The sequence below is a fragment of the Lepidochelys kempii genome, chromosome 7 (assembly GCF_965140285.1).
Source record: "Lepidochelys kempii isolate rLepKem1 chromosome 7, rLepKem1.hap1, whole genome shotgun sequence".
Lineage (NCBI taxonomy): Eukaryota > Metazoa > Chordata > Testudines > Cheloniidae > Lepidochelys > Lepidochelys kempii.
The window spans coordinates 9157214-9181358 of NC_136386.1; the positions used below are offsets into that span (position 1 = coordinate 9157214).

Below are 24145 nucleotides of genomic sequence, written 5' to 3' on the forward strand. Positions count from 1 at the left end.
GAACAGAAAAGGAACTCAGCTGGGCACCTTAGGAGATAAAAAAAGAATCGTCAGTGATGCCATCAGCTCCTGGATTTTAACTGCACAAGCCGTGTTCCAACTTGTAGAAGAATTTTCTTCACAGTGTTTCTTTTTGTGAAGGGGGGTGAGCAGGAGAGGGAAGAGGCGTGCTTGTTTAGTTTATTTTGGAGAAATCCCGCTGCAATGTCACGGCAGGAAAAGGAAAATCAATTAAAGGGATGCAGATGACATATGGAGTCTGACAGTACAGATTAGGATTACAGTGAGCAAATGTCTCTCAGTCATACCCACGCCGTCCAGAGAGGCCTTTTGTGCTATGATGCTTAGCCCCAGGGAATTGGTAATCAATGGACTATCCCCAGTTCTGCCGCTGAGCTTTCTGTTATGTTTATTAACTTTCTGTTGCATCTAAAATGGTTTCAGACAACAACAAAGTGTTAGGTTATGTACACAGATGCTGTGCACCTTGCAGCTCTCATCGACTTCAGCAGGAGCTGTGAGTGTGCCCAGAAATGGCTGAAAATCAGACATTAAGAAATTATTATTACGTATTATTTGCACTAGTGTTGTAAGCAGGAGGCCTAGTCATGGGCCAGGGCCCCATTGTGCTTGGCGCTGTACAAACAAGGAACAAAAAGACAGTCCCTGCCCCAGTGAGCTTCCAAATGTTGTTTTATGAAGGCTGAATAGCTTTGTGACAAAGTGGTGATATGGCCTCACTCATAAAAGTTATAACAAACCCTCATAATGAATTGTGTGAGAATTGTGCTAGGAAACGGCCCTTGATCACTGGCTGCATGGTGATAAGCTTTGATGGCAAAGGCTAAGAGAAATCAGACCCTGACGAGTTCTGCCTATAATTGTTTAGAATAAAGCACTCAAATAGCACACACAGAACTGTTGTTATGGATAGCACAGGAGAAACAGAATACCAAAACATTTTTGGTAGCACACTTTTAGTTTATTGACCTATACAAAATAATAGGCCCCAAAAGTCAGAAGTAGAAAAGGAATAAGCAAAAAGGACTTTCGCCTTTCTAGAAGGGTATACAAATATGCAAAAGGAAATAAATTATTTTTTTATTGTTTTGTTTATTCCAAACCTCAACTCTAATAATACAAATGACTGAGGACCAGCTTAAGAAATTTGTCTTTCGGTCTATATTACATGCTTTGGAATACTGTAAAAAAATGTTCAAAAAAGTTGATCAGAAACTTTGCTATTCACAATATGAACAAGGACTAACTAATCCTCTGTATAAAAGAAAAAAAAAGAGCACCATTTTATGGAGTCCTGAAGCACAGTACAGATGAGAAACAAGAATTATTTTACAGTATGCAAATATATATTTATTTTTGTAAACTACACAAGTTAGTCCACACTAATTGGTTTCTACAGATGGATGATATGAGGTAGGCTTATCCCTCCTAGATCAAAACTGCTGTTGATTTTTCAAAAACAATGTAAATGATTTTGTGAAAATGCTGTTTTGTCACTTAGTGACTTAGTAGTGCACCTGGCGTTTCAGATGACGTTCTACAATTCTAATGCCCTCAATTTTAAGGCACCGTCTTGGTCTTTTTATTTATTTATTTTTTGCATCCACCTTAGAATACTGGCCAGTTCAGTAAAATTGCTCCACATGTGATAACTAGAGCATTCCACCTCCGATTTTCCATCAGTCTGGCAGAGCAAAATGTAATAGCTATCTAATTAAGAGATCACTGTGCATTCAACATGGCTCTTTGCATGCCCATCTGCACAATGAAATTGTACGATGGAAAATTCATTTAAAAGTGAGGATACTAATTACATTTTATCATGGAAACAGTACAACTGTTCCTTCTATTTCCAAAATCCACAGCCTTCTAGGGTTAGTTTTACATTATATGTTACAATAGTAAATTGCCTTTCTTTCCAGAATCCATTTTGTGGTGCGTACAAACACTCTTAATAACACTCCCCCCCCCCGCAAAAAATTTTTTTTAGCTCATTCAAACCTCCATTAAAAAATCCAGCCTTCCTTCAAGTAATGTTCCAATACTGACTGAGTCAATCTTTGCCTCATTCACACACACACACAGTATCCTTCATCAGCTTATGAAGTCCTTCTTGGTCATCATAAGTGACGGCAGAAGACAATTTTTATTTCTTCTTCTTTCAGCCATCTGAACTGTACTCCTAAAATTCCTGTTTTCTCCATAAGTCACCTTTTCACATTTTGTTGAGGTTTGCCTTCAACACCTTCCAGTCTTCTAAAAAGTGCTTGCTAAATATAAATACTTCAGCCAAGTGCTGCATCTCCTCATAGATTCAGTGGCGGCTTGCCCTTGCTCAGTTAGGCTACTGTCTGGATTCAGAAAGAAATGCCATTGTTGGAAAGACTTTGTAATTTTGTGCATGTCCCTCTTAATGCTGAACACTATCTTCACCCACAAGCCAAAATACTTTCATTTTTGAGTGGGGGGGGGGGGAGGAATTCCACAGGAGATCTCTTCCGAAGGAACAGCATTCTGTGCAAGGCACATGGAGGGTGCAAATGCAGGGCTGTCGATGGCCTACACAAGCGTCCCAGGCTTAGAATCCTCATGCCAAAATAGCCTCTGCTCGTTATTGTGCAAGTCAACTTCCAACTGGTTCTCGTCAGCATCCTCCAGCTGGCTTGTCTCTGCATATGCTCTACAAAAGAAACAAGTGATAATTGAGGGTGCAGTAACCTTTGCACTGGGATTTCAGGTGCTGGGTTGGTAATGCTTAGAAGTAAATAATCTGTAGAGACTGAGCAGCTTCTGATCTTAGTGACACCATCATAAATTCAGAGTAACCTCATTGACTGTGAGTATCTGAAAGACAATGAGGTTACTCTGGGTTTACAGCAGTGTAATTGGGATCCAAATGTAACCCTGTGATTTGTTCTCCGGACAGGGAAGAGAATAAGGGGCAGATCCTCAGCTGGTGTAAATGGTCATAGTTCCACTGATTTCAAATAGAACTATGACAATGACTTACTCCTCTGTGTTTCCCAGTGTCAGCAAGGTAACAAGAGTCATCATATCCAATATCCTTGATCTGCATGTGCCTGCAGATAAGGGCCATACAGCGTATGGCAATAAGTCATTTACAATAGTCACACACTGATATGTTCACTACAAAGAGCGTGATACTGCAGTCGATTTGGACAGGGATCAGAATATAAAAAAAGTTATACTTAATGTAAATCATACGGATCACAATGTCAAAATAAGGCAGCTCATTTATATTTTTCAAAACCCAATTGTAGGGAGGTAAGTAATTAGTCGAAATGCTGTTTTTAAAATGTTACTATAGTTCTTTTAGTCACTGCAATAAAAAAACCCCACCGCCCCAAACTTAAGGCATTTAGTGAAAAATCAACGTGAAGACTTTTACACTCCTTTCGTAATGCTTCTGGCTGTTTAAAAAAAAAAAATACATCACTCGGTAACTTCACACCAGTCAGCCCAGGAGCAAGCAAAACCTGCAATCCATGAAGCAGCACACACAAATGTGGGGTACTTACTACAGCTGGCTACAGTTAGCATAAGGGTATTTAAAAATGATCTCATTTCTGCAGGCACAATCATTCTCCTGGACAGAAGACCTTTGTTCTGACTGATAACAGGTGGAGTTAGAAAGTGGAGGAGGAAGGAGACAGAAAACAGGAAGCAGAAGAGTCACATGAATATCTGTTTGCAGCACTAGAGCGAAATGCGGGACTGTTACACCCCTTCACAGAGTAAACGTGAACCCAGAGTAGCCAGTGCCTATGTCCGTGAAAGGGAGTAAGAGGCATAACTTGTGCAAAGCCCACTCTGCACTCGCTAGGCAGCTGTCTTTGTAGCCATGTCCAGTCAGGGGGTTTAACCATTAATCTTGTAGAGAAACAGCCTCCTCCTCAGGAGGCTCCAGGAGTGAAGGGCGAACATGGCTGCCGGGCCACTAACAGGGGGCAGAATACGATTCTTTCTCTAGGCTCTGCTCTGTTGAGGGAGGGTGGGACAAGGTCACAGTTATGCTCTCTGGAGAGGCTAGTGCATGAACAAGGCTGGCCTGATAATCACTGCTCTCAGGGCAGGGCAAAGTCCATGACGTGCCCCGCCCCTGCAGAGAGATTTAAGGGGGCATGCTATTTGCACCTTGTCCCATCCTTCCACACCCTCATGTTGACAGGTACAACCGAGCCCTTAACTCTTCTCTGTGCCTGTTTTCCCATCATTAAAATAGACACAATTATACCGCTCTCCCTCCCAGGCCTACTGTGCAGATAACTTAATGAACAGGCCAGAATCTCAGCTGGTGTATATCAATTTAGCTCCACTGGCTAGAGCAGAACTCTGCCCCTTAACACCAGCTGATGGTCTGGTCTAGTGTTATTCATTTACGATCCTTGGATAAAAGACGCCATATCAGTATGATCAATAAAGTAAAACATTACCTGAGGACAGATAGAAGGAAACGCAGGAATACTCTCGCTCGAGTCAGCTGAAGCTGTACTGTGTGGAGCAGATCTGCTCTCAGTAAGCTGGTTTTATAACTGCTCTTGGTTTAGGAGTTGTCTCCCTGATACCTGATTGCTACCTAGATAAGTTTTAAAAGCTTACACAGTACAGAGGACCGGGCAGCAAGTCTTACTGCACTTTGCTCACCTGCTCTGCAGTGGAAGGTTGCCATAAACATTCCCATAACAGCTGGTATAAGAGGAATGAGACATTGTATCATAATCGGAAAGCCCTAGAGCAATCTGGTTCCGCCAGTTTCCAGAAGTGTTTGCAGAAGACGCTAGAATGGTAAAAACAATGACAGCACATTAGATTTTTCAGCAGCTCAGAGAACTGAACGAAGCGAGATGTTTTTCATTAACAATCTCTGCAGGTTGCTGTAGGACACAGACGCTGAACACATCTGTCTTTACATGTACTTTGGAGAGCGGGGCATGGTGCATGTAGGGTAGAGGAATCGGATGGTCTCCCCATAAAAAAAAGAGTTTATGGGCCTCCCAGTCAGAGTCACTGTATTCTGTGCTTTAGAAACCAGCCAGAGCAGCAGCGTGTATGCTGAACTAGGCTTGGCATGTGCTGTGTATGGGGTGAACGTGGCTACTTGGACCCCACCGTGCCGGTGTGGTTTCTTCAGATTTTTATTTTTGCATAAAGGGCAAATGACTCAGCCATGTGAAAACGGGACATGGAATCTGGACCCCCAGCCTACTAGCCCCACCTTAGACCCGGACTACCTCTGCAGCCTAGGGCGATGCACCTGCTGACCTGGGGCCAGGCACCATCTGCAATGGCTATAAAACAGGAACGATACTTCCCTGCCTCACAGCAGTGTTCCACGCATGACTCAGTGAGCAACTGCAAATGACTAGGTCCTATTACTGTAGCATTCTTCTGAATGGCATCCGGGGTATGTCTACCACTTGTATTTACAGAACATGGGGCGTGTACCCGTTTTTAAAGGTACCACTATGTTGGTGGTGTCCGTTCCTGGTGGGATTTGCAGAAAAGTGGTGCTCCCAGGAATTACACCCCAGCCTTTGAAAACGCTGAATGACGGACACTGACACAGCATCCTGGACAACTAAGTGCTTTTCCCATCGGCAGTGCTTCTGGGAAAAACCTTGCAGTCTGAAGCAGGTCAAGGTGCATACAGGTAAGATTGGAGCATGTACCTATCCCTACTGATAGGGCCTGTGCCACCTGCATCATTCAATTATCATACAAAGATTCATATTTAGTTATTCTGCATTTTAGTTTTGTTGGATGAAATTCTGCCCTCGGTTACGCTCAGGCAGCTTCGTTTCCTTCATGGATTTCAGTGGGTTTGCAAGTGTATTAATGAGGAGAGGATGTGACCCTCCGAAGGGACATATACAATATTTAGCACATTACAAATCATCTGTTACCTGAAGAGAAAGAAGAAGCCCGGCTGCTAGGAGAGCATGGTACTTGCAGCCCTGCAAAGCCCAGACTTCTTTGGGATCCCCGGTCAGAGTCAAAGCCTGCCTGCAGACTCTGACCCTGGTCCTTTTGACCGGAGGCACGTTGGTACCAACCACGGAGATGCTCTGCAACTAAGGCCTTGTGAATGTTTTTGGTTATATGCTGCGTTTTAGCAACTTGCTTCCTTGGAAGTCTCAAAGTTGCATATGGATTGTGTGGTACTCTTTCCATCTCCCCTTCGTGGTAGGACCTGAGTTCCCGATAATGGTCGTACCCACAGTGCACCGATGAGCGATAGGAAGGGTTGACGCTATACTGTCCCTCTGTGTCATTCTCGTAAACATATCCCCCATTGTAATAAACGTCACATTCAGTGTAAGGTGAATAGCCAGAAACATAGTAACTAGAGGCAGGCTGCTCCTGACTCTTTTGGTAGACCCCAGTCCGTGAGTCTTTCTGGGCAAGATTTGGCATGCTTCCTGAATTGGCAGCAGAAATGTTTTGTTTTTTAGACCTCCTTCGGCCTCTCATGCGGTTGTCAAGTGTCTGAGTGGTGTAATACGGGTTGGGGTTAGGCGTCACGCAGGAATACTCTGCACTTGACTGGCTGGTGTAGGACGATCCATCGTCTAGTATTTCAGTGCTGCTGCTTCGCTGGGATTTCGAGAAGGAGAACACAGGCTTTTCACCGGCCGTCTCCGACAGCAAAGGGGTTTGGGATTCCAGACTCCCACTGCGCTGTATGCAGTGCTCTGGGGAAATATCCGGCCTGAAATGGCAGAAAATTAGGTTGGATGCAGAAGTCGTATGTAGACATGAAGCATTTGAGAGTTAGCGTGTGGCAAAACAAAGAATTCTTTCCAAGCTAAGTGCAGGTTCAGGTTTTGGCAGGTGCTGCAAAGTCCTAGGTGGACTATTCCTAAGTCACCTGCCATATCTACCAGGGCAAATCCTTTCTTGTTGTCAGTGATATAGCAGAACAAGGTAAAAAGCTTTCAACCAAGTTTACAATAATCCAGATCCTTTAGTCAGGGACAGGGAAGATAAAGATCCCCTTTAGAACATGCAGCACCTTCCCCAGCAGCTTGGAATGCCTGGGCCTGGCCTCAAAATCAGCTTTTTATTTTCTCTGGCGAAAAGAACTGGATGACAGTGAAGGGAACTTGGCGTAAAGATTTGACCTTTGCAGCAGCACTAAGCTCATGCAGCAACAGATGGTTCAAAACTGTGACCAAAGTGAGACTAACAAGGTCATATTCTGGTAATGAGTTACAAGTGGATCTCACCCACTGCTTAGTCTTTACATTTAATATCCACAAATATACAATGATAAAAATAATGCTGGCTAGAAGTGTCTTAAAAATTTTATAGTTACCTTTCTGAAACAAGCAATACTGCGTAGTTGAAATGTAAAACACCTGAAGTCTGGATGCTTAGAAAACCAGGACGATCATAGCGTTATCTATTTATATAGCCCTCCCTTCCCACATGGGTAACATTTCCCAAACGGCTTCAATCCCATCTCTAAGTTTGCATGCACAAGTCTGTACACGCTGTCCTCTGGAAATCTACAGCATGGAAAGTCCATCATTTGCATGTTGAAAAGCTGGTGCAGAGCTGCACATGCCAGCGATGACTGATGTACAATTATCCATGTGAAAAATCAAAGGCTGACAACCCTGCCTCAATCTTGGCAAAGGACACGCACAAAAGGATCCTATTTCTCTACCCTCTTACACTGTTGATTTTACTTTTCTGCACAAGATACACGTTACTTCCCATTGATTTAATGAACTCAGCTTACTGTAAATGGCTGCTACTGTAGGCATTGCGTGTGAGCACTGGTGTTGTAGGCATGCTTCTCCCTCCATAGGGCTGTCGTTCCAGAATTCGGTAAGGACTACCGTGTGTTGATAGAGGGTCCCTGTGACTATAAACAGAAGAATCCAGCATGTGGCCATCACCAAAATATCTTCAATAAAATGCAAAAGACAACTGCATTGACATTACTTGCATATTGATCCAAAGGAAAAGATAGACGAGGGTAGAGAAAGCAGAGGTCAGCATGGCAGCGTCTGCTACCAGTGGTTACTGTTGTGACAGCTAGGAGTTCAAACCCCTCTGGTTCAAGAGGTTAACACAGCAAGGAAGGTCACCACAGGATGACTTGTAGGAATAGCTGCTGCCAAGGGACAGAGATGCAGAGCATAAAAAACAGAAAAGGACGCTGAGAAGCAAAGGAATAGCGTAACTGCACTGTTCAAAGTTATAGACATTAAACTAATTATAATTCTGTATACAAGTTTGAGGTGACAGAGTATTCTGCTTAAATTCCAGGGGAGCACTGATCAAAAGTCAGTAGCCCAGCACTGTCCAATGGGGTTTTTTTACACATATATTCATAGAGCCTGATCCTGCAAGCACTTACTGTCAGGCGTGGTTCCTGATCCATAGCTCATTAAAGTCAATGGGAATCCCTGAGCTGAGTACAAGGTGCATTGGATTCGGCCCTAATAGGACAGTCAGCAAGTTAACTCATGGCTATGAGCCCCATAGGCCTGATCCTGTAGAGTTCAGATTTCTCAGTTCTCACTGATGTCACTGGGAGCCGAGAGAGCTCAGCATCCAAGTGGCTCTGGCCCTCTGCTTGGTAGCAGGCTGAGATCACAGTTACTCTCTCGCCCATCTCCGGAAGCTACATACCTAGCTGTGTTTGAAATTTGCAACTTTGCTAGCAACAGTGCCCTGGCTAGAATTTTCACATGATCAGGATGGATGCACAGGGTTCTCCTCTAGCTGAAATGATTCCAACATCAACCTCAGGGAAACAATAAATGATTTAAAAAAATAGGGGAAACAAGCCACACAAAAGGAGCCAAAGGATGAAAGGGCTGGTGGCAATAAAAAGTTCTTGCGTGCAACACTTGCCGTTAAATCTCTATCCCTTTTACCAGTTGCCCCAATTGAGATTCATCATACTTTTACCGTTAACATTCAGCCTAACTTATGTTAACATGATTATCGTATTTAAGCAACAAATTTAATCGCAAGCACAGCGGAGAAGTCCATTCTGTTTCCTAACGTGTCAGACAGGAGTGTAATGGGAAGATCCACCGATACCAGCAATTTACACTACGGTATTTGTTACAACAGATATAAAACCAGGCTCACACCAACAATATGGCCATAATAGTACCTAGAATGTCTGTTTTCCAGGAGCTGTTCGTTGATGGAGGACTTTCTAAGATGGATTCTCTCTACGCCAAGGGACTTTGGCGGAAGGATTCTTGGAGACAGCTGCCCGGAACTCGTTCCCTGCCCTGCCACTGTAAGGGAATCATTGGCTGTTGGAAAGAAATGTGATGTTTTTATTAGCAAAATCTTAGACACATTTACACACTTATGAAAAAATTACGGCTGCGTTCTACCCTCTGACGCAGGGGGACCAAGGGTGCTGGAAACTCTCTGAGGTTCAGCTAGCACATGCTCTCCTCTGTGGGGACCAGGAGAGGATGCTCTCACCCCTCAGGAGCTTCTCCTGTCCCAGGAGTCTTGCCTGCACTGAACTCCCAGGGGACACCGTGGAGTGGCAGGTAATACTGATTTTAGCAATATTAATTCCTGTCTGGAGCTCTGCCAGGTCACGAAGGAAACTTCTTGGGGAAAGCGATTGCTCATGGGCTCCCACAGTTAAGCAGTCATGCACTGGCTTCTGCGGAGATGGCGGGAAGGCACGGAGCGGAACGGATTCCCCCTCCCCACACTTTCCATGCCCCACCCTTCAGTTTTCTCCTCTCTGCTCAGGTCAGATGTGGGAGCATCAGTCCCTAGCTTTAGTACTTTAAAATGATTCTTTAAGAAGTTATTTTGAAATAAAAGTTTCATTAAAATATTTTCCACTATGAAGGACCAACTTTAATTATCTGTAGCGAGGAAAAAAACAGGGATAAGTGGTTTTAGTTGGAAGCAACTGTGAAGACTCAGGGCTTGATTTTGATCTCACTTCTGTTAGGGCTTGATCCTCTGCCCACCGAAGTCAACGACCAAGCTTCCATTGACTGGAACAGCTGTAGGATCAAACACTTGGTGAACACACGGATACACTGAAGCCCTGATTCGGATATCACTCCCACCCATGAGAATCAGGTGTAACTCAATTTAAGAGTCAAGGTGTGAGCACAAAGCTGGGTGAGATCAGAATCAAGCCCACACTAAGCAGTGAATCATGGTCTGGATAATATTTGTTCCCAAATGATGATGACAAATCTAAAGGAATGTCAAGCCAAGTCTTTTCCAGATGGTGACTGATCTAATGTTAACTGCTAGGGGGGAAAAAAATCAAGTACACTAAAACAGAACACCATATCCCTGGCAAGATGCAGACCACCATTTAACACGCAAACAGGTCATTAGTTTCTCTGCATGCTTTAATATTTTAATGATTTAAAACTGCTATGATGACATCTGGGTCAGGCATTTCCTGTCAGCTTACGATTGGCTGGCTTAACTGGCCAGATTCCTCCAGCCTGTCATTCGCCATCCGGAAGTGCCCTCTCCTGCCAGTTACTACCGGCTGGAATTGACTGTTCATACAAGAGTGATGCGTGTATTTCTGAAGGTTAATCAGAAGAGCTATTCCATTAAAACAACAATCATCTACAAAGAAAACTCAGTCACCAGCAGAAGAGCTCATGCTTTTGACAAATACATGGTTTCAAAGAACAGCTTCTGATTAAGCTTCTCTTGTATAAAATCATTGCTCACTAAAAGGTTTAGCAAATGAATTAAGATTTAAATAGAGGCATCAAAGATGTAGATGTAAGTCAGAATAAGATACTCAAAAAGTTACATTATGGTTTAGGAAGGGTATGATATACTTGATACTTCATAAACAGAAAAGCGTAAGTGACATACCATCGTCATAAATTGTTGTATCAGACAAAGAGCTACTCTCAGATGGGATTGTATCATCTGTAAATGAAAATAAAGGATTTGAGATACAGGATTCTCTACAGAGGTTTCTACATACTCTATTTTAAAATAAGCTACAGAGCCAGATGGACATGAACTGCAGTATCATGTGATGCGTATGTAGCCTTTCACAATCTGATCATCCTATTTTGCACGGCACTCCTACCTTATTTGTTTACATTGTAATTTAATAAGCTACCAAATATGACAACACTTGGGGTAGAATTTTCAACACCAGTGGGCTTCAGGCACCTAACCAGTTTAGGAACTTTTGAAAAAATCCCACTAGGCACCAAATACCTTTGATATTATGGCCTGAGATTACTTTTGAAAATGGACTTTGGGGCTTTTGAAAATTTTACCCTTAGACAAATTCTGCTCTCACTTACGCTGATGTAAATCGAGACTAATTCCATTGTTTTCAATGGTATCACTTGAAATTTACACCAGTGTTAACAGAGTTGAATCTGGTCCTGGTCACGGTGATTTTTTTAAAAACGCATTTTGTATTTATTCATAATGCTCTATTGCATACACCAGAGGAGTCTCATCTTTCCACTTGATGCTATGGGTTACCAATTGGTAAGGAATCTGTCGCTGATCCTTAAACACAAGGGGAGAATGTCCGTAACAGAAGCTGCTGGTGACAGCCAGGGCAGTTGGTTACTGCCACAGCACAGCTGTTGCTTCAGCCCAGTCATCATAAACATAAGATGCACAAGTTTGTTCTCATGCCTGGTATGCCGGAGGTTCACAAAGAGCAGCCCGTGAAGAGCTACGCAGAGAGGACTACAGTACTGTCTAGAAAGAACACTGTCGTGCCCCCACTTCCTTCCTCTGTAACCATAATAAACTCTGGACAAACTCCTATGGTTCTTATTCAGGGTTCATTCAACTGACTTCGGCTGTGTAAAAGCAGAGTCAACAAAGAGGAAAGATATCAAGATCCGGCTTCATGAAAGGCAAAACCATACTGCTGAGATAACAATGAATGGGCAGCTCACTAGTGTACATAGAAGCATTCAACATTACAAATATCCGAATCTGTTTGATTCTGGTCCCTGCCTCCAGTCCCAGAAATCTCCCACGATACGGGAAGTGGTGCAGAGTCAGGGAAGAAAACTAAAAAAAGAGAAAGTTCAGTCTGGAAGGGTGCTGGCAGGAGTGCTGGAACAATTTGTATAGTGGGGGTATGGAGAGCCATTGAACCAAACTGTAAACCTTGTATTTGATGGAAACCATCTGAAGCCAGGGGGTACGGTAGCACCCCTAGTTCCAGCACCTGGGTGCTGGACGAAAGGAGACGCCGCAGGAGAAAGTGGCAAGGGAGATACTGATTCTGGAAACAGGGTACCGGTAAGGACAGTCTGCACAGGTGACACTAGCAAAACACCCAGATCGACACAAGCAAAGAGTAAAGCTCTCCATAGGGACACGTCATTTCCACTCTCTTTAACTAGTTCACTAGGAAGAGTGCTAAGCAAGTCAGCTGTCCAGCACTGTACCTTAACCCCTCCCCTCACCCCAGTGCTTTTAAACACATGAATCCAGCCAATATATGCTGCTCAGCCACACGCACCATCTGCCGCACAAATGTCAGATGCTGTACCATGTGGAAACAGCACAGCCAGAGCCCTCTGCAGCCGGGGCGTGTGTGTGAGTGAGTGGCCCATGACAAGTGGCACGGCCTGGAATGACGACTATGAAAGTCAAGGACCTGTTTAATCTCCCATCCCCAGAGGACTGGACTGAGAACAGCGCAGGGCTGATCCGACAGACTGAGGCTGCTATTGAATACATCATTTCCAACAAACCGTTCCTAAAATTCACAGCTGCGACTGACTCATTGCCACACTCCTCACCAAAAGACTAATCTTCAGCTTTCGGAAACCATGCACACAAAGCGTGGGAGTGATTATTTCCGAATGAGGGTGGCCAGGGATGATCAAATGGTTGCTTGCAGATCAGTTGCAGACGATTGGGCAGATCTACCATAAATGATGGTTCTGCTCTTTCCAAACTCCAAGCAGCCAAGCATCATTCCTCAACACGTACTGCTTCTGAGGTACTGGTTTGGAGTGCAGCTTATTTACCTATGGGCCAAATCTTGCAGTCCTTGCTCAAGCAAAACTCTCAGTGACGTCAGTTGCCAGCTGTTGTGAAATGATGGAGTAAGTGTGTATTTTTATGAGTGAGAACCAAAGGATTGCCAGAAGCTGGGAATGGAGGACAGGGGATGGATCACTTGATGTTTACCTGTTCTGTTCATTCCCTCTGAAGCACCAGCACTGTCGGAAGACAGGATACTGGGCTAGATGGACCTTTGGTCTGACTCAGTATGGCCGTTCTTATGGATTTGTATCTAAACTCTAAATTCCCCATTTTACACAATGGTGCCAACATGCCCCATGTAGTAAGCAGCAGGAGTTATGCACAGATGGTGTACCATGATGGTCACGCTACTTACTAGCACCTCGGGGACTTCCTGCCTCGTTAGCCCAGTATGTTACTTGTTCTACATGTGTAAGTACTTCCAAAACTACTGCCTACATTGGTAAGCACAAGGGTGGAAAAGGAGATACTACCTTCACCCTGTCCACTACAATCTGGCTGTTAGTCCGGCTAACATCCTCCAGTCAATCAGCAATGATAAACAGCCTTGCTGTACCACTTGCTGAAAAAAATTCCAAGTGAATTCTGAAACCAAAGGGGACACAACAGCAGTTACCCTGGCAGAAAATCTAGGCCATATGTAGACTCCCTTATGTTGCAATATTTAAAGGGGAGAATATAGGCTGTTAAGGGTTCTTATTCCAGAAATGAAGAGGTACATTGGACACGATACTGACATCCTGCATAGGGATCAGCGGAATACAATATAAATACACTACAGAAAAAGTACACCCTCCTTCTCTACCTTGCTGCTTCCAGGAGAAAAATACATCTCATGGAACAGCTTTTGCCCGGGCTCAGCAGAATGTGCAAAAAGCAACTGATCAAACATTAAGAGTCTCATATATACTGATGTTCCCAGGTCAAGGAGCCGGAAGATGTGTCAGAAAGCCATTTATCAGCCTAGAAAACTCAAAGACTGCAAAATATACATAGGTTTTTGCAATTCCAAAAAACTTCCCTCAATTCAGCCTACTGTATTAATTACTGACCTCACACAAAAAGGGGCTAGAATTAAATCATGCCTTACTTTCAGCATGGAGAAGGCAGTGACACCTCCATTTCCCTTACAGTCGTTCTTTGCAAAGGGATTGCTGCTATACACACATACTTGTCACATTGCTAGGGTTAAGAAGTTAAACGCCTGGCTTATGGAGCTGTCTGCAACAATGCACGTTGAGAACACCCCAGCTTTGTTGTTGTCTTATGGGGAGTTAATAATGTCGAATCAAGACATATATTCTTTGCTCCCTGCTAATACTTTTCCCAGTATTTGCTATCATCCTGTAGAAATATTCATCCACTTTCCTTTCTACTGTCACAGTAAAATAAAAACAAGGGGATGAGAATTATAAGGAGGCATTGGAACAGCTGAGTGATCCTTGAAGCTTATTTCAGAAATAAGAGAGCATCTAATATGCTACAGAATGAGGTACCACACCAGTTTCGGCTGAAGATGCCGCCAGCCCTTCTGCGTACTGCAATCCTTTGGTCTGATGTCAGAACATGTCTGCACATGTGCCTAGCCTCTCCTATGATCTGTTCTACCCACAGCTTATGTATGGCACAGGAACAATGTTTCATGCATATCAGGCATTAATTACATCTTCCTTTTCCATGCAAGTGCCATGGAAAAAAAACCAAACCAAATCTATAAACAAAACTTGTAACTGAACTGAAGAACATTCTCTATCACCCTCAACAGAAACGTGGGGATTCTTGGTGTTTACCTGGCAAAATAAGGGTTGATTTCTGCGTTGGTTTTTTGCCACATTTGATCCTGTATTCATTTATGGAATTTTCAATCTCTTGAAGCTTTTTCATGGCAGCAGTGTAATCTTGTTTTCTTTTCTTCTTCAAATTTTTGCACATGTCTGGCTCACTGGCAAGTTTCTTCGCAGCTTCCACCATCTTTTGCTGTATGAGGAAATTGCGCTCCAAGCTTTGCAAAGCGGGGTCCTGCAGATTCATGAACACATTAGCTCTTTGTTGTTATATGATACTGCAGGTCGAAGTACAAGTAAATAAAATTCAGTGTACAAAATGAAACCTTAAGTGAAAACACAGAAATATCCCCAAAAAAGAGTATATGGTTACGGTCTAGTGCTTAAGAGACCCCTACGTTCTATTCCTTAACTCCACTGAACTCACTGTGTGTCCTTGGGACGGTTACAAAACTTTTTAACCTAGGTGCCTAAAGTTAAGACATCTAGCTCCCTGTCAAGATACCTAAACAAGCGAACTCATGTTCAGTGGTGTCCAGCACTAGCTGATTCGACTGAAGTCAAAGTTTGCAAATATCAGCTTGGAATCTCTCTCTGCTTCACTGTCATATAATCACAGCTACCTTACAGGGCGTCAGAAACTTAATTAATTACTGTTTGGGTGACAGAAGTGCTACGCAGTGCTTCTGCATGCTGTCAGAAGGGTTTTGCTTCAAAAGGATTTAGCACTTACGCAAAGTAAGTTTGTTGCAGCTTTGGGTTACGCCAGCATTTTCGTCCAGAGCACAGAGCTCCTGGGACACCTGGGTACAAAGTGCTCACAATCCCACATTCCATTAAGAAAACGAAGCCAGCCAGCACAGCCCAGAAAAGAGTGGATGGAGATGGTGTGCCCAGAGACTGCAAGAAGTCTTGTGAGTGTTCAGCGCATCCCTCAAAGCAGCCTCTGCCTGCATAGCTCTTTACTGAGGTCCATGAACAGTATAAAGCTCTCCCTGGGTGGAATCTGTGCCCTGCTACGCAGGCGAATCCCCACTCACTGGCACAGTGACCCCTACTGCCAGTGAAGGGTGCAATTTACAGCCCCAAGCAGCTGCAGAAGTGTGTCAAACCCAATATGTGTATTACGATTCAAAGTCTCAACCACTGTCTAATTCAGAACTTGAGAGCACAGAATTATAGTGCTGGGTGATGTCTAGGCACTAAAGGATGGAACCTGCTCTCACCGAATTCTATGGTAAAATTTCCACTGATGTCAACTGTGCATGGTCAAGCCCTAGGGGAGTTTGCTGTCTTTAGCCAGACTCCCTTTGAAGTCAGTAAGAGCTTGGCTTCAATAAGGGCAGCAGGATGGGACCCTACCTGTGGAACTGGATAGTTTTACCCTCGGTTTTAGAGCAGACATAGGCACACGCACATGCCAACCCCTGCCTGGTTGCAAATAGGGGTAACTTACAACAGCCGATCCTGAATGCTTGCTACCTGAACCGACACATCAGGAACATAAAACCAACAATCACTACTGGCAAGAGCCGGAGTATTAGACGCTGTTTGAGTCTGGGCTTTGGCTGCCCTAAGGTTAGTAAGCTGCCTGAAGTTGCTGTGCCTACCTCCTCGCTGGGAAGCAGGTTATCATCCAATTTGAATGTTGTGCCTACACGCCTTCTGACCTGAGGAGGTTTCTCTCCCACACTCAGTGGATACTCCTGTGGCATTTTGCCAGTCAGCTCCTGCGGAATGGAAAGGACGCTGGGTTATTAACCTGAGCGGGAGGTGTGCCAGCCCCCCTCTGGAATTTAAGAACAGTCCTCACCGCTTCGCGCAAGCAGATTTTCTTCAGCTCCTCGACTTTCTGCAGCAGTTTTTCTTGCAGCAGTTTTTCTTTCTTCTTTAGTTCTGTAATTTTCTCCTTCTTTTGCTCTTCGCTGACCTCAGAATCTTGAGACCCTGAAGCAATGAGTTACCTTTAATGCGGATTTACGGGGGTAGACCCATTTCCTTCCTTGGCCTAGGACAAAGGGCCCAATCTTGATTTCTCAAAGCTGCCTAAGGAAGTTAAAGCACCAAATCCCACTGCAGTTCAGTGGGAGCCTGAGGTCCAATTTCCGATAACCCTAGCTGCTGTCCTCTCTCTCTCTCTCTCTCTCACACGTGACTGAGTACATATGCCTAGCAGACGCAAGGACCACACTCTTAGATGCACCTGGATTGTAGTGAATGCTATGGGTCTGCAGGTTCAGTAGACAGGTATCAACATTACGTATGGGATAAATATATATTACACAGACGCCAAGCTATCTAGAATGCACTTTTGTCTCTTCACTTATTTACAGAAAAATTGGTATGTTATACTTATAAAATCAAATCTTTATAATCTGACCTATGTTGACATCTACTTCACCACAGCTACGAATAAATGGCATCATTTATTGCACATAGGCCTCACAATTTATTGACAGAACCTGCAGTTGGCTTGAAGCAAAAATGTTACCTGAAGAGATTAAACTGCCGTTGCTGGCCATAATAAGCTGATTCTTTGCCTCCGAAGTCACGAGTTTTGAAACCTTTTGTGTCCCCATCTCAGTCAGGTCCATTGCAACATCATCCAAACTTCTGGCTGAGGGAATTTTTGCCTGAAAGAGTTAAAACACACTCCTGCATCATCAAGTTACCTTTAACTAGCTTCAGAACAAAGGGTCATAGAGATGACATTTCACACTTCTCCGTAGTAAATTAAGAGCTCATGCAACACCCCCCCTGTGGGATTTTACACTTTGCTTTCCATTGCTTGGCATTTCCCCCACAGTCCAGTTATCTCCATAAGGAAAACCCCTTTATTACTGGTATCCTGTTCAAAATGAACATGAGAAAGAGGCCAGACACAGGGTAGATTAAACATCCAGCTGGGATAATTCCCCCATTTTGTGATTTCATTTCCACAGCTCTTAACTGGAGGCAGGATAATGTAGCTATCGCATTGTTATTTGATCTAACAGATCGCAGAACAGCTACAAAGCCAATTCGTAGCCTATCTCTAGAACAATGGAGATTGAAGTAGGTACAAGTATGGGAGGTGAAATTTTTGCTTATGGTAACATGTCTGGTAACTTACTTTGCTTTGTTTTCTGTCCAAGTAAAACTGGTGCTGACTGATTGCCATTACCCAGATGGATTTGATCAGGGAAGTGTTTGCATACCAGGTTTGCACTACAAGTCCGCTCTGTCCAAAGGTCCTTCTGGACACTGAAATTCTAAAGGGGGGTAAAAGAAATGCAATCTGAGGCTGGTTCCTTTTAGGTTTAAAATATGAGCTGCCTTTTTCTGAACCAGGCAAGACCCAATACGCAGCCTGTGAGCTACGTCCTTTACTGAAGAAAAATCCTTCCTCATCATTTCTGCTGCTGCTATGCTTTCCCTGTTTATTACAGAACTGAATCACAGCCATAAAACCTCTCCTTTTTACAACACAGTGAGCTAAAAGGGAGTGGGCTGCTGCTCCTGCAGCTGAGATCAGAAGCAAAGGGATGGACATGTTATAAATCTACAATAGAGAATGGAATGCAGAGGGATTTTTGCGTGTGGGATGTGCCAGGGGGGACGAAGGGGTATCCCAAAGCTCTTCACACTTCAATTATGGAAGGGAGATGAAGGGGGCTGGAAGCAGATTGCTGGGTGCAAGCAGCATTGATGGAGAAAGTGGTGTGGCTGGGGAGAGAGGGCAGAAGGAAGATGGAACCGGAAAGAAGGGGGATTTCTTCAGGGCAAATTCTGGTCCTTTATGGAAGTGACTGTTAAACAAGTGCACGGAAGGGCAGCATTACTGTGATCCCATGTTCTGACTGGGCACTTCCTCCCACCCCCATGAACTGGCTGTGGGCTAAAAAGGTGAAGTCACTGTCGGGCCAGAGATGTCCATGAACTTATGGGAGTCATGTCCCCTGTCCTATTGGCCCCGCAGTCCCCGTGACCATGGGCCTCCAGCTACCATGGGCCTACAGAGCTGCCGCTCCCTGGGTTGTGAGGGGAGCTAAATCAGGAGGAAAACTTGTCCTCTGCAGGTACTGCAATGCGCTTACCAGAACCAGGTCCGCTGAAAGTATGACAGCGCCTGGGAACTGCCCATATGCAATTTGAAACAAATATGAGAAACTGAGCAGCATTATAAATACACCTCAAAATTTCACCCCACATTACAGATCAGCCCTGTGGCCCTTTCTGTGCCTTACCAGGAATCTATTTTTTATCATTAATTACTAGAAACCACAGACCAGATCCGTGGCCCACGCAGCCCCATTCTGCTGCCCTGGACCTGAGGACTGGGCCCCATAACTCAAAGCAAAGAGGAAGATCAAAATGTTATGTCACAATCCTAGTTCTCTGCAGCTCAATGAAAGGAGAACTTGGTCAACACCAGGATTACCTGTCCAATGTCTAAAGGTTTTCTGTTACAACCATTCTGGTCTCACCTGTGCGGATCGTGAACTTCCACAGCAAATTTCTTTTCACGGAAATACAGATTTTCCAGCTGTTTCCATTGAAATAACTATGAGTATTAGGAGAGAGAAAGAAACAAAACACAGTCACCCCAAGAATCACTGCTCTCTTTCTTCCATCATATTATTCATTCCAACTAAACCCAGGGGAGCTCATGCTATATCTAAAGACTAACTGTGCCAAAAGTCACTGGTTATAAGATAAAGAAGACCCATAAAGAGAACTTACAATATTTGCTATAAACAGTGCATTGCAAATCTGAATTGTGCAAGCAGCTGCCTTTGCCAATAACACATTTCATCTTGCGGCTAACTGTTTGCATCTAATCAAACTTTCTGTCTCGGGAGGAGAGCTACAGTACTTTTTACTCTGATTAAATGAAGAAGCTAATATAAATCGTTGCACGCCAGAAGTGAGGTAAAATAATGCATTCTTCTCTTTCTGGCCTTTGCTCCCCCAATCGGTCATGGGATGCACAGGGGAGTAACAAAGCAACAAGAGCTTTGGAAAAGGCATGCTCTAAGTGCAACACACTCAATGCAACCACTGGGTTTGGGGTTTTGAGAGATTTTTGGGTGGGGTGGGGTGGTGGAGAGACTGCACAGCACCCTGGAAGAGAGTCTCCAAATATCTTGCTCCTCTAAGGAAACCCTCTAAGCATTTCCTGAACCTATAGCTCCTTGGGGCGGAGAAAATTTTTTATTCTGAGTTTCTACAGCACCTAGCACAATGGCATCCTGGTCCCTGACTGGGGCTCCTAGGTGCTACGATACTACAACTAATCAAGAAATGTGTAATCACCAGCTGGGGACCAGAGAACTGCTGTCTAGGACAGCATTTCCCAAATGATAGGTTGCAACCCACCAGTGGGTCACAGGAAGGTTCTGAATGGGTTGTGGGCCTAGTGTGGAGCAAGGATTTGGAGAATGAGCCCCCTGCTCTCCCATGTTCACCAGCCAGCGGCGGCTCCTGTCCTGCAGGGAAGGACCCTGCTGCCCGCTCCCCGGCCTTACGACCTGGTGCATGGGGTTGCAGCACCGCTCCGGTTTCTCCCAGCCATCGCGCCGCCACGGCTGCCGGGCCGAACCTGAGTGGTGCTGTGACCCTAGGTGCCAGGTCACAATACCTAGAGTGGGGAGCCAGGCCAGGCCTGAGGGACAGGAGCCACTGTTGCGGGGGTGGGCCTCCCCTCCATCCCAAGCTGGGATCAGGGCTGTGGTGCTGGTGCAGAGTGGTCAGTACCCCCTCAACGCGGTGAGGGAGGAGGAGGAGGAGAAGAAAGATGCTGGCCTATGATTTTGCTCCCTCCACAAATCTGGGCTCTGGGTGGGTCACAGAAAAGACAAACTGCAGTTGCCTTAGTAAAAAGTTTGGGAATCACTAGTCTAGGACAGCATAACCGGGGAGGCATTTTGGACCAGTGCCCTGAGATCTGCAGCCAGGGGGTCGGAATTCCCTATGGATCTTCTTACCCTACTCCTTCTGCATTGGAAGCAACGCCAGTCATTACCTGCGGGGATGATATAGCAGGTTTTGCACCCATCCAACATGGCACATTCTTAACATAGCTTTCACTGGGTGGTGGAATTTTGCTCCAGAAGGGGGTGATTTTTTAATTTTCAGCAGTGACACCTGTGCAAAGCCAGTTAATGCCAATGGGGTTACACAGGTGTCACTAAATGCATAATCTAACAATGGAGTGGGACAGGTGTAGCCAAAGGTTTAATTTAGCCTGCAGACCCTCTCTTACTGGAGTCAATGCACGAGATGGAAAGACTGTCAGAGCCCAGGCTGAATGCAGGGCTGTGTGTGGGGTGGGGTGGGGGTGGGGGGGGAAGGAATGTGTGTGTGTGCACGGAGGGGAGGAGGGGGGACACACAGGAAGAGGAAGAAATCTTTTCACTTGCAAACTGAGCAACTTTGCTGTGAAAATCACCCAGACACAATGAACAAGAAACACCTCCTTCCAGAGTATTAGTTTTCCAAAGTCACTCTTTCAGGCAGAACCGGGCTTTAAATTTCTTAGCCAATCAATCGAACATTTCATTCACCATCACAGATAATATTACTGGTCATCTCTAGGTAATATTTCAAATGTCACATCACTGTAAGACTCCATCTGTTAAACATACACAACACGCTACAGCATGAAGTAACGCCAAGGTTCATAAAGCCAAATATTACGTCCTGCTTCAATTTTAAATGCACACATCCGAGATCATAAATAAAACATAATCCAGTTCACATGTTTGTGGAAACCTATGGGACGATTCTTTTCGTGACCTTTCACGCTATGGAATCTTGTTTTGCCACAACTTTTCTTTGCCAGAATGGTATTTCTGGTCATTAAACTCTGCTCAATTAAAAAAAAAATGCTGTAATGAGAAATGACCCTTGCTTAAAAGAATCATTTACATTTGCAGATTACTGTTGTGTTTTTAACAGTGCTGCTTAAAGGGGAATCTACATTGTGGTGTTAAATTAACACAAAAAGCCCCCAGCCATAAAAAAGTGGCTGGATTTTCTAAATGAATTAATTCTACCGAGAATACAAGTAATGCAATATCCCAGAACGCAGTACGGAGAGACATCTTGCACTCTGCAGCACTGTTACTTACGGTATCCCAGAAACCACATATACAGGAACAGACAAATGCCCCCACTCCTCTCTGAAGAACGTCCTTGTGCTGTCACACACTGCACCAACAACATTTTTACGAAGCATAGCCAGGACACAGAACTACTCCAAATGATGCAGTTGAATCCCCACGCTTACCTAGTCACAAGAAAATGTGCAATCTTGCTTCTCGTTTGTTTGGTGTTTAATCCAATTGTTTCAAAAGCGAAGTTTAAAAAACAAAACACACCATCCTGCCCCAACCAAGCAGCTTTCCGCTTCCTTCTGCTGCTGAGTTTCAGCCTCTTAGGTGTAACTCTAGTTTCACAGGCTTAACTCCCACTGCTGACACATTGCTGACATCATCAGCTATATCAGCAACAACGCCTCCCCAATCCCACCCTCTCCTCACAGATAGCTAAACACAGAACACTGGAGGAAGTTTCCCAGGGGAGGGACATGCTTTAAGACAGCTGAACGCTGCAGAATTCACAGGGGATTTCAGCTGAAGTGGCTTCAAATTCAGGATCACTGGTGGCAGCTTTAAATGTACAATCCTATCACGGTCCTTATTCACCTCTGAAATGTAACAGGTTCTACAGGAAGAGTTGTGTTACATTCCAACTGCACTTCCCGTCAGCTCAAGTCCCACGCCCGCCCGTGGAAAAAACCGACCAGCATATTTGAAATAAGAGCTCTTTGACACACAGCCTCCTTCTCTGGCTTATCACTGACTAAAGATGAATCCTGTCCCCTTTATCACTTCCCCTGCATTTTTTTTTTTTGACAAGGACAGTGAATGCTTCCTGCATACCTGAAGGTTGTGGGAAGCAGAAGTGACTGACACAAGAGACAACCTGTTCTACGAGAAAACCATGTGAACACGATGGGGTTTGGCATGTGACTAAGGTGCAAGCCCTTCACCTCTGTGACTCTTAGCTCCAGAGAAAAGATTCTGGTCCCCACAAACAGACATGATAAAACTCCAATGTAAATATTGTCCTGGGGGGTATGTGAATGGACTGCCAAACCCTGCTCTGCTTAGTGCAGTTAAGCATATCTGTACTAGTTAGAGCCCCAAGGCCCAGACCAGCCCTTGCTGTGCTCTGAAGAAGAAAATCTGAGAGATCCCCTCATGGAAACCCCACAGCCTTCTGGTAAGGGGTGAGCTTTGTCTCCTTTCCTCCCCACTATGGAAAAGGCTGTGGGAGGTGCCCCAAAGCTAGAGGACCCCCCAGAAATCCACAGAAGGTCAGATCATGTACACAAGGCCCTGTACCCCATAACTCCTCTGGCCTGACTTCCCCACCCCAGTTCCTGTCAGCATGGGTCCACTGCAGTCACACCTGCCTCTGGGAGGCCCAGCTGAACAGGTCACAGAGGTGAGGGCCGCATTATTTTTTCCAAGGATTCTCTGTAGTGCTGGTGGGGGGCACATGGGATCTGGACCTATGGAGAGGCCACTGTGAAGTCCAGAGAGTGGGATGGAGCTGCAGAAGTGGCCGATATTCCTGTTTTATGCAGCAGGGGAAGGGAGGAGGTCCCATATGCAGATCTCACAGCCTAGAGATCTGTCATATTCTTCTATATCCATGTATGTTGAACCATCTTTTGCCAAATCTCTACTAATCTTGCCCACAAATGTAAGTAAGTTACACAATAGGGAAAATTACTTGGACAAGGTATTTTTGCTCCTATCATTCTGTAGAATTCGGTTTCCGATTGATATTTATTATTAAAAGACAATCTGCTAAGTAAAATGGTGTCATACGAAGACACTTTTAGCCATTTACTAGTTTGGTAGACTCTCTTCTGTCTTCCCATAACTGAGAAATAGCATTTATAAATGGATTGCAGGGCTAGTGAGTTCTGGTGAGACAGCCGTGGGGAGTGGATTTCGTTATTTAGCTCATTTCAGAGATGGCATGGGCAGTTTACGTTGTTAGTTGGTCATGAGGGCTTGACCTTTTCCCTTGCCCCCATATCTCCAAGTGTATTTGCTCATTTTAAATGGTCTGGATATTGAGTGCTAAGATCAGCCAGCATGCAGGAATTAAAAGCTACAGCATTTCTTCTAATTAGTGCAGAAAGAGAGTTGCAGTTTAGACATCAAGTCTGTGAGCCAGGAGCTCATGAGTTTTAGTCCTCCTAATTCTGCTACTGACTCCCTTTCTGTTTTGTGTTA

At 44.5% G+C, this 24145-nt stretch overlaps 1 protein-coding gene across 4 annotated transcripts in view; it reads right to left on the reverse strand.

Annotated features, from left to right (window-relative positions):
• Positions 1-1088: 1088 nt before the first annotated feature.
• Positions 1089-24145, reverse strand: part of FRMD4B (FERM domain containing 4B) — a 145942-nt gene continuing 122885 nt past the window's right edge. For 3 of the 4 annotated variants that reach the window (XM_078853549.1, XM_073351065.2, XM_078853550.1), the window contains exons 12-23: positions 19316-19392; positions 17962-18100; positions 17341-17482; positions 16663-16796; positions 16460-16579; positions 14856-15084; positions 10897-10953; positions 9179-9326; positions 7787-7912; positions 5946-6751; positions 4687-4819; positions 1089-2701 (exon numbers count right to left, since the gene is read on the reverse strand). In XM_078853549.1, coding sequence (XP_078709675.1) covers positions 2581-2701; positions 4687-4819; positions 5946-6751; positions 7787-7912; positions 9179-9326; positions 10897-10953; positions 14856-15084; positions 16460-16579; positions 16663-16796; positions 17341-17482; positions 17962-18100; positions 19316-19392 — 2232 coding nt within the window. In that variant the 3' untranslated portion in view covers positions 1089-2580. The remainder of the gene's footprint in view (positions 2702-4686; positions 4820-5945; positions 6752-7786; positions 7913-9178; positions 9327-10896; positions 10954-14855; positions 15085-16459; positions 16580-16662; positions 16797-17340; positions 17483-17961; positions 18101-19315; positions 19393-24145) is intronic. The other variant, XM_078853547.1, reaches the window with a different exon arrangement.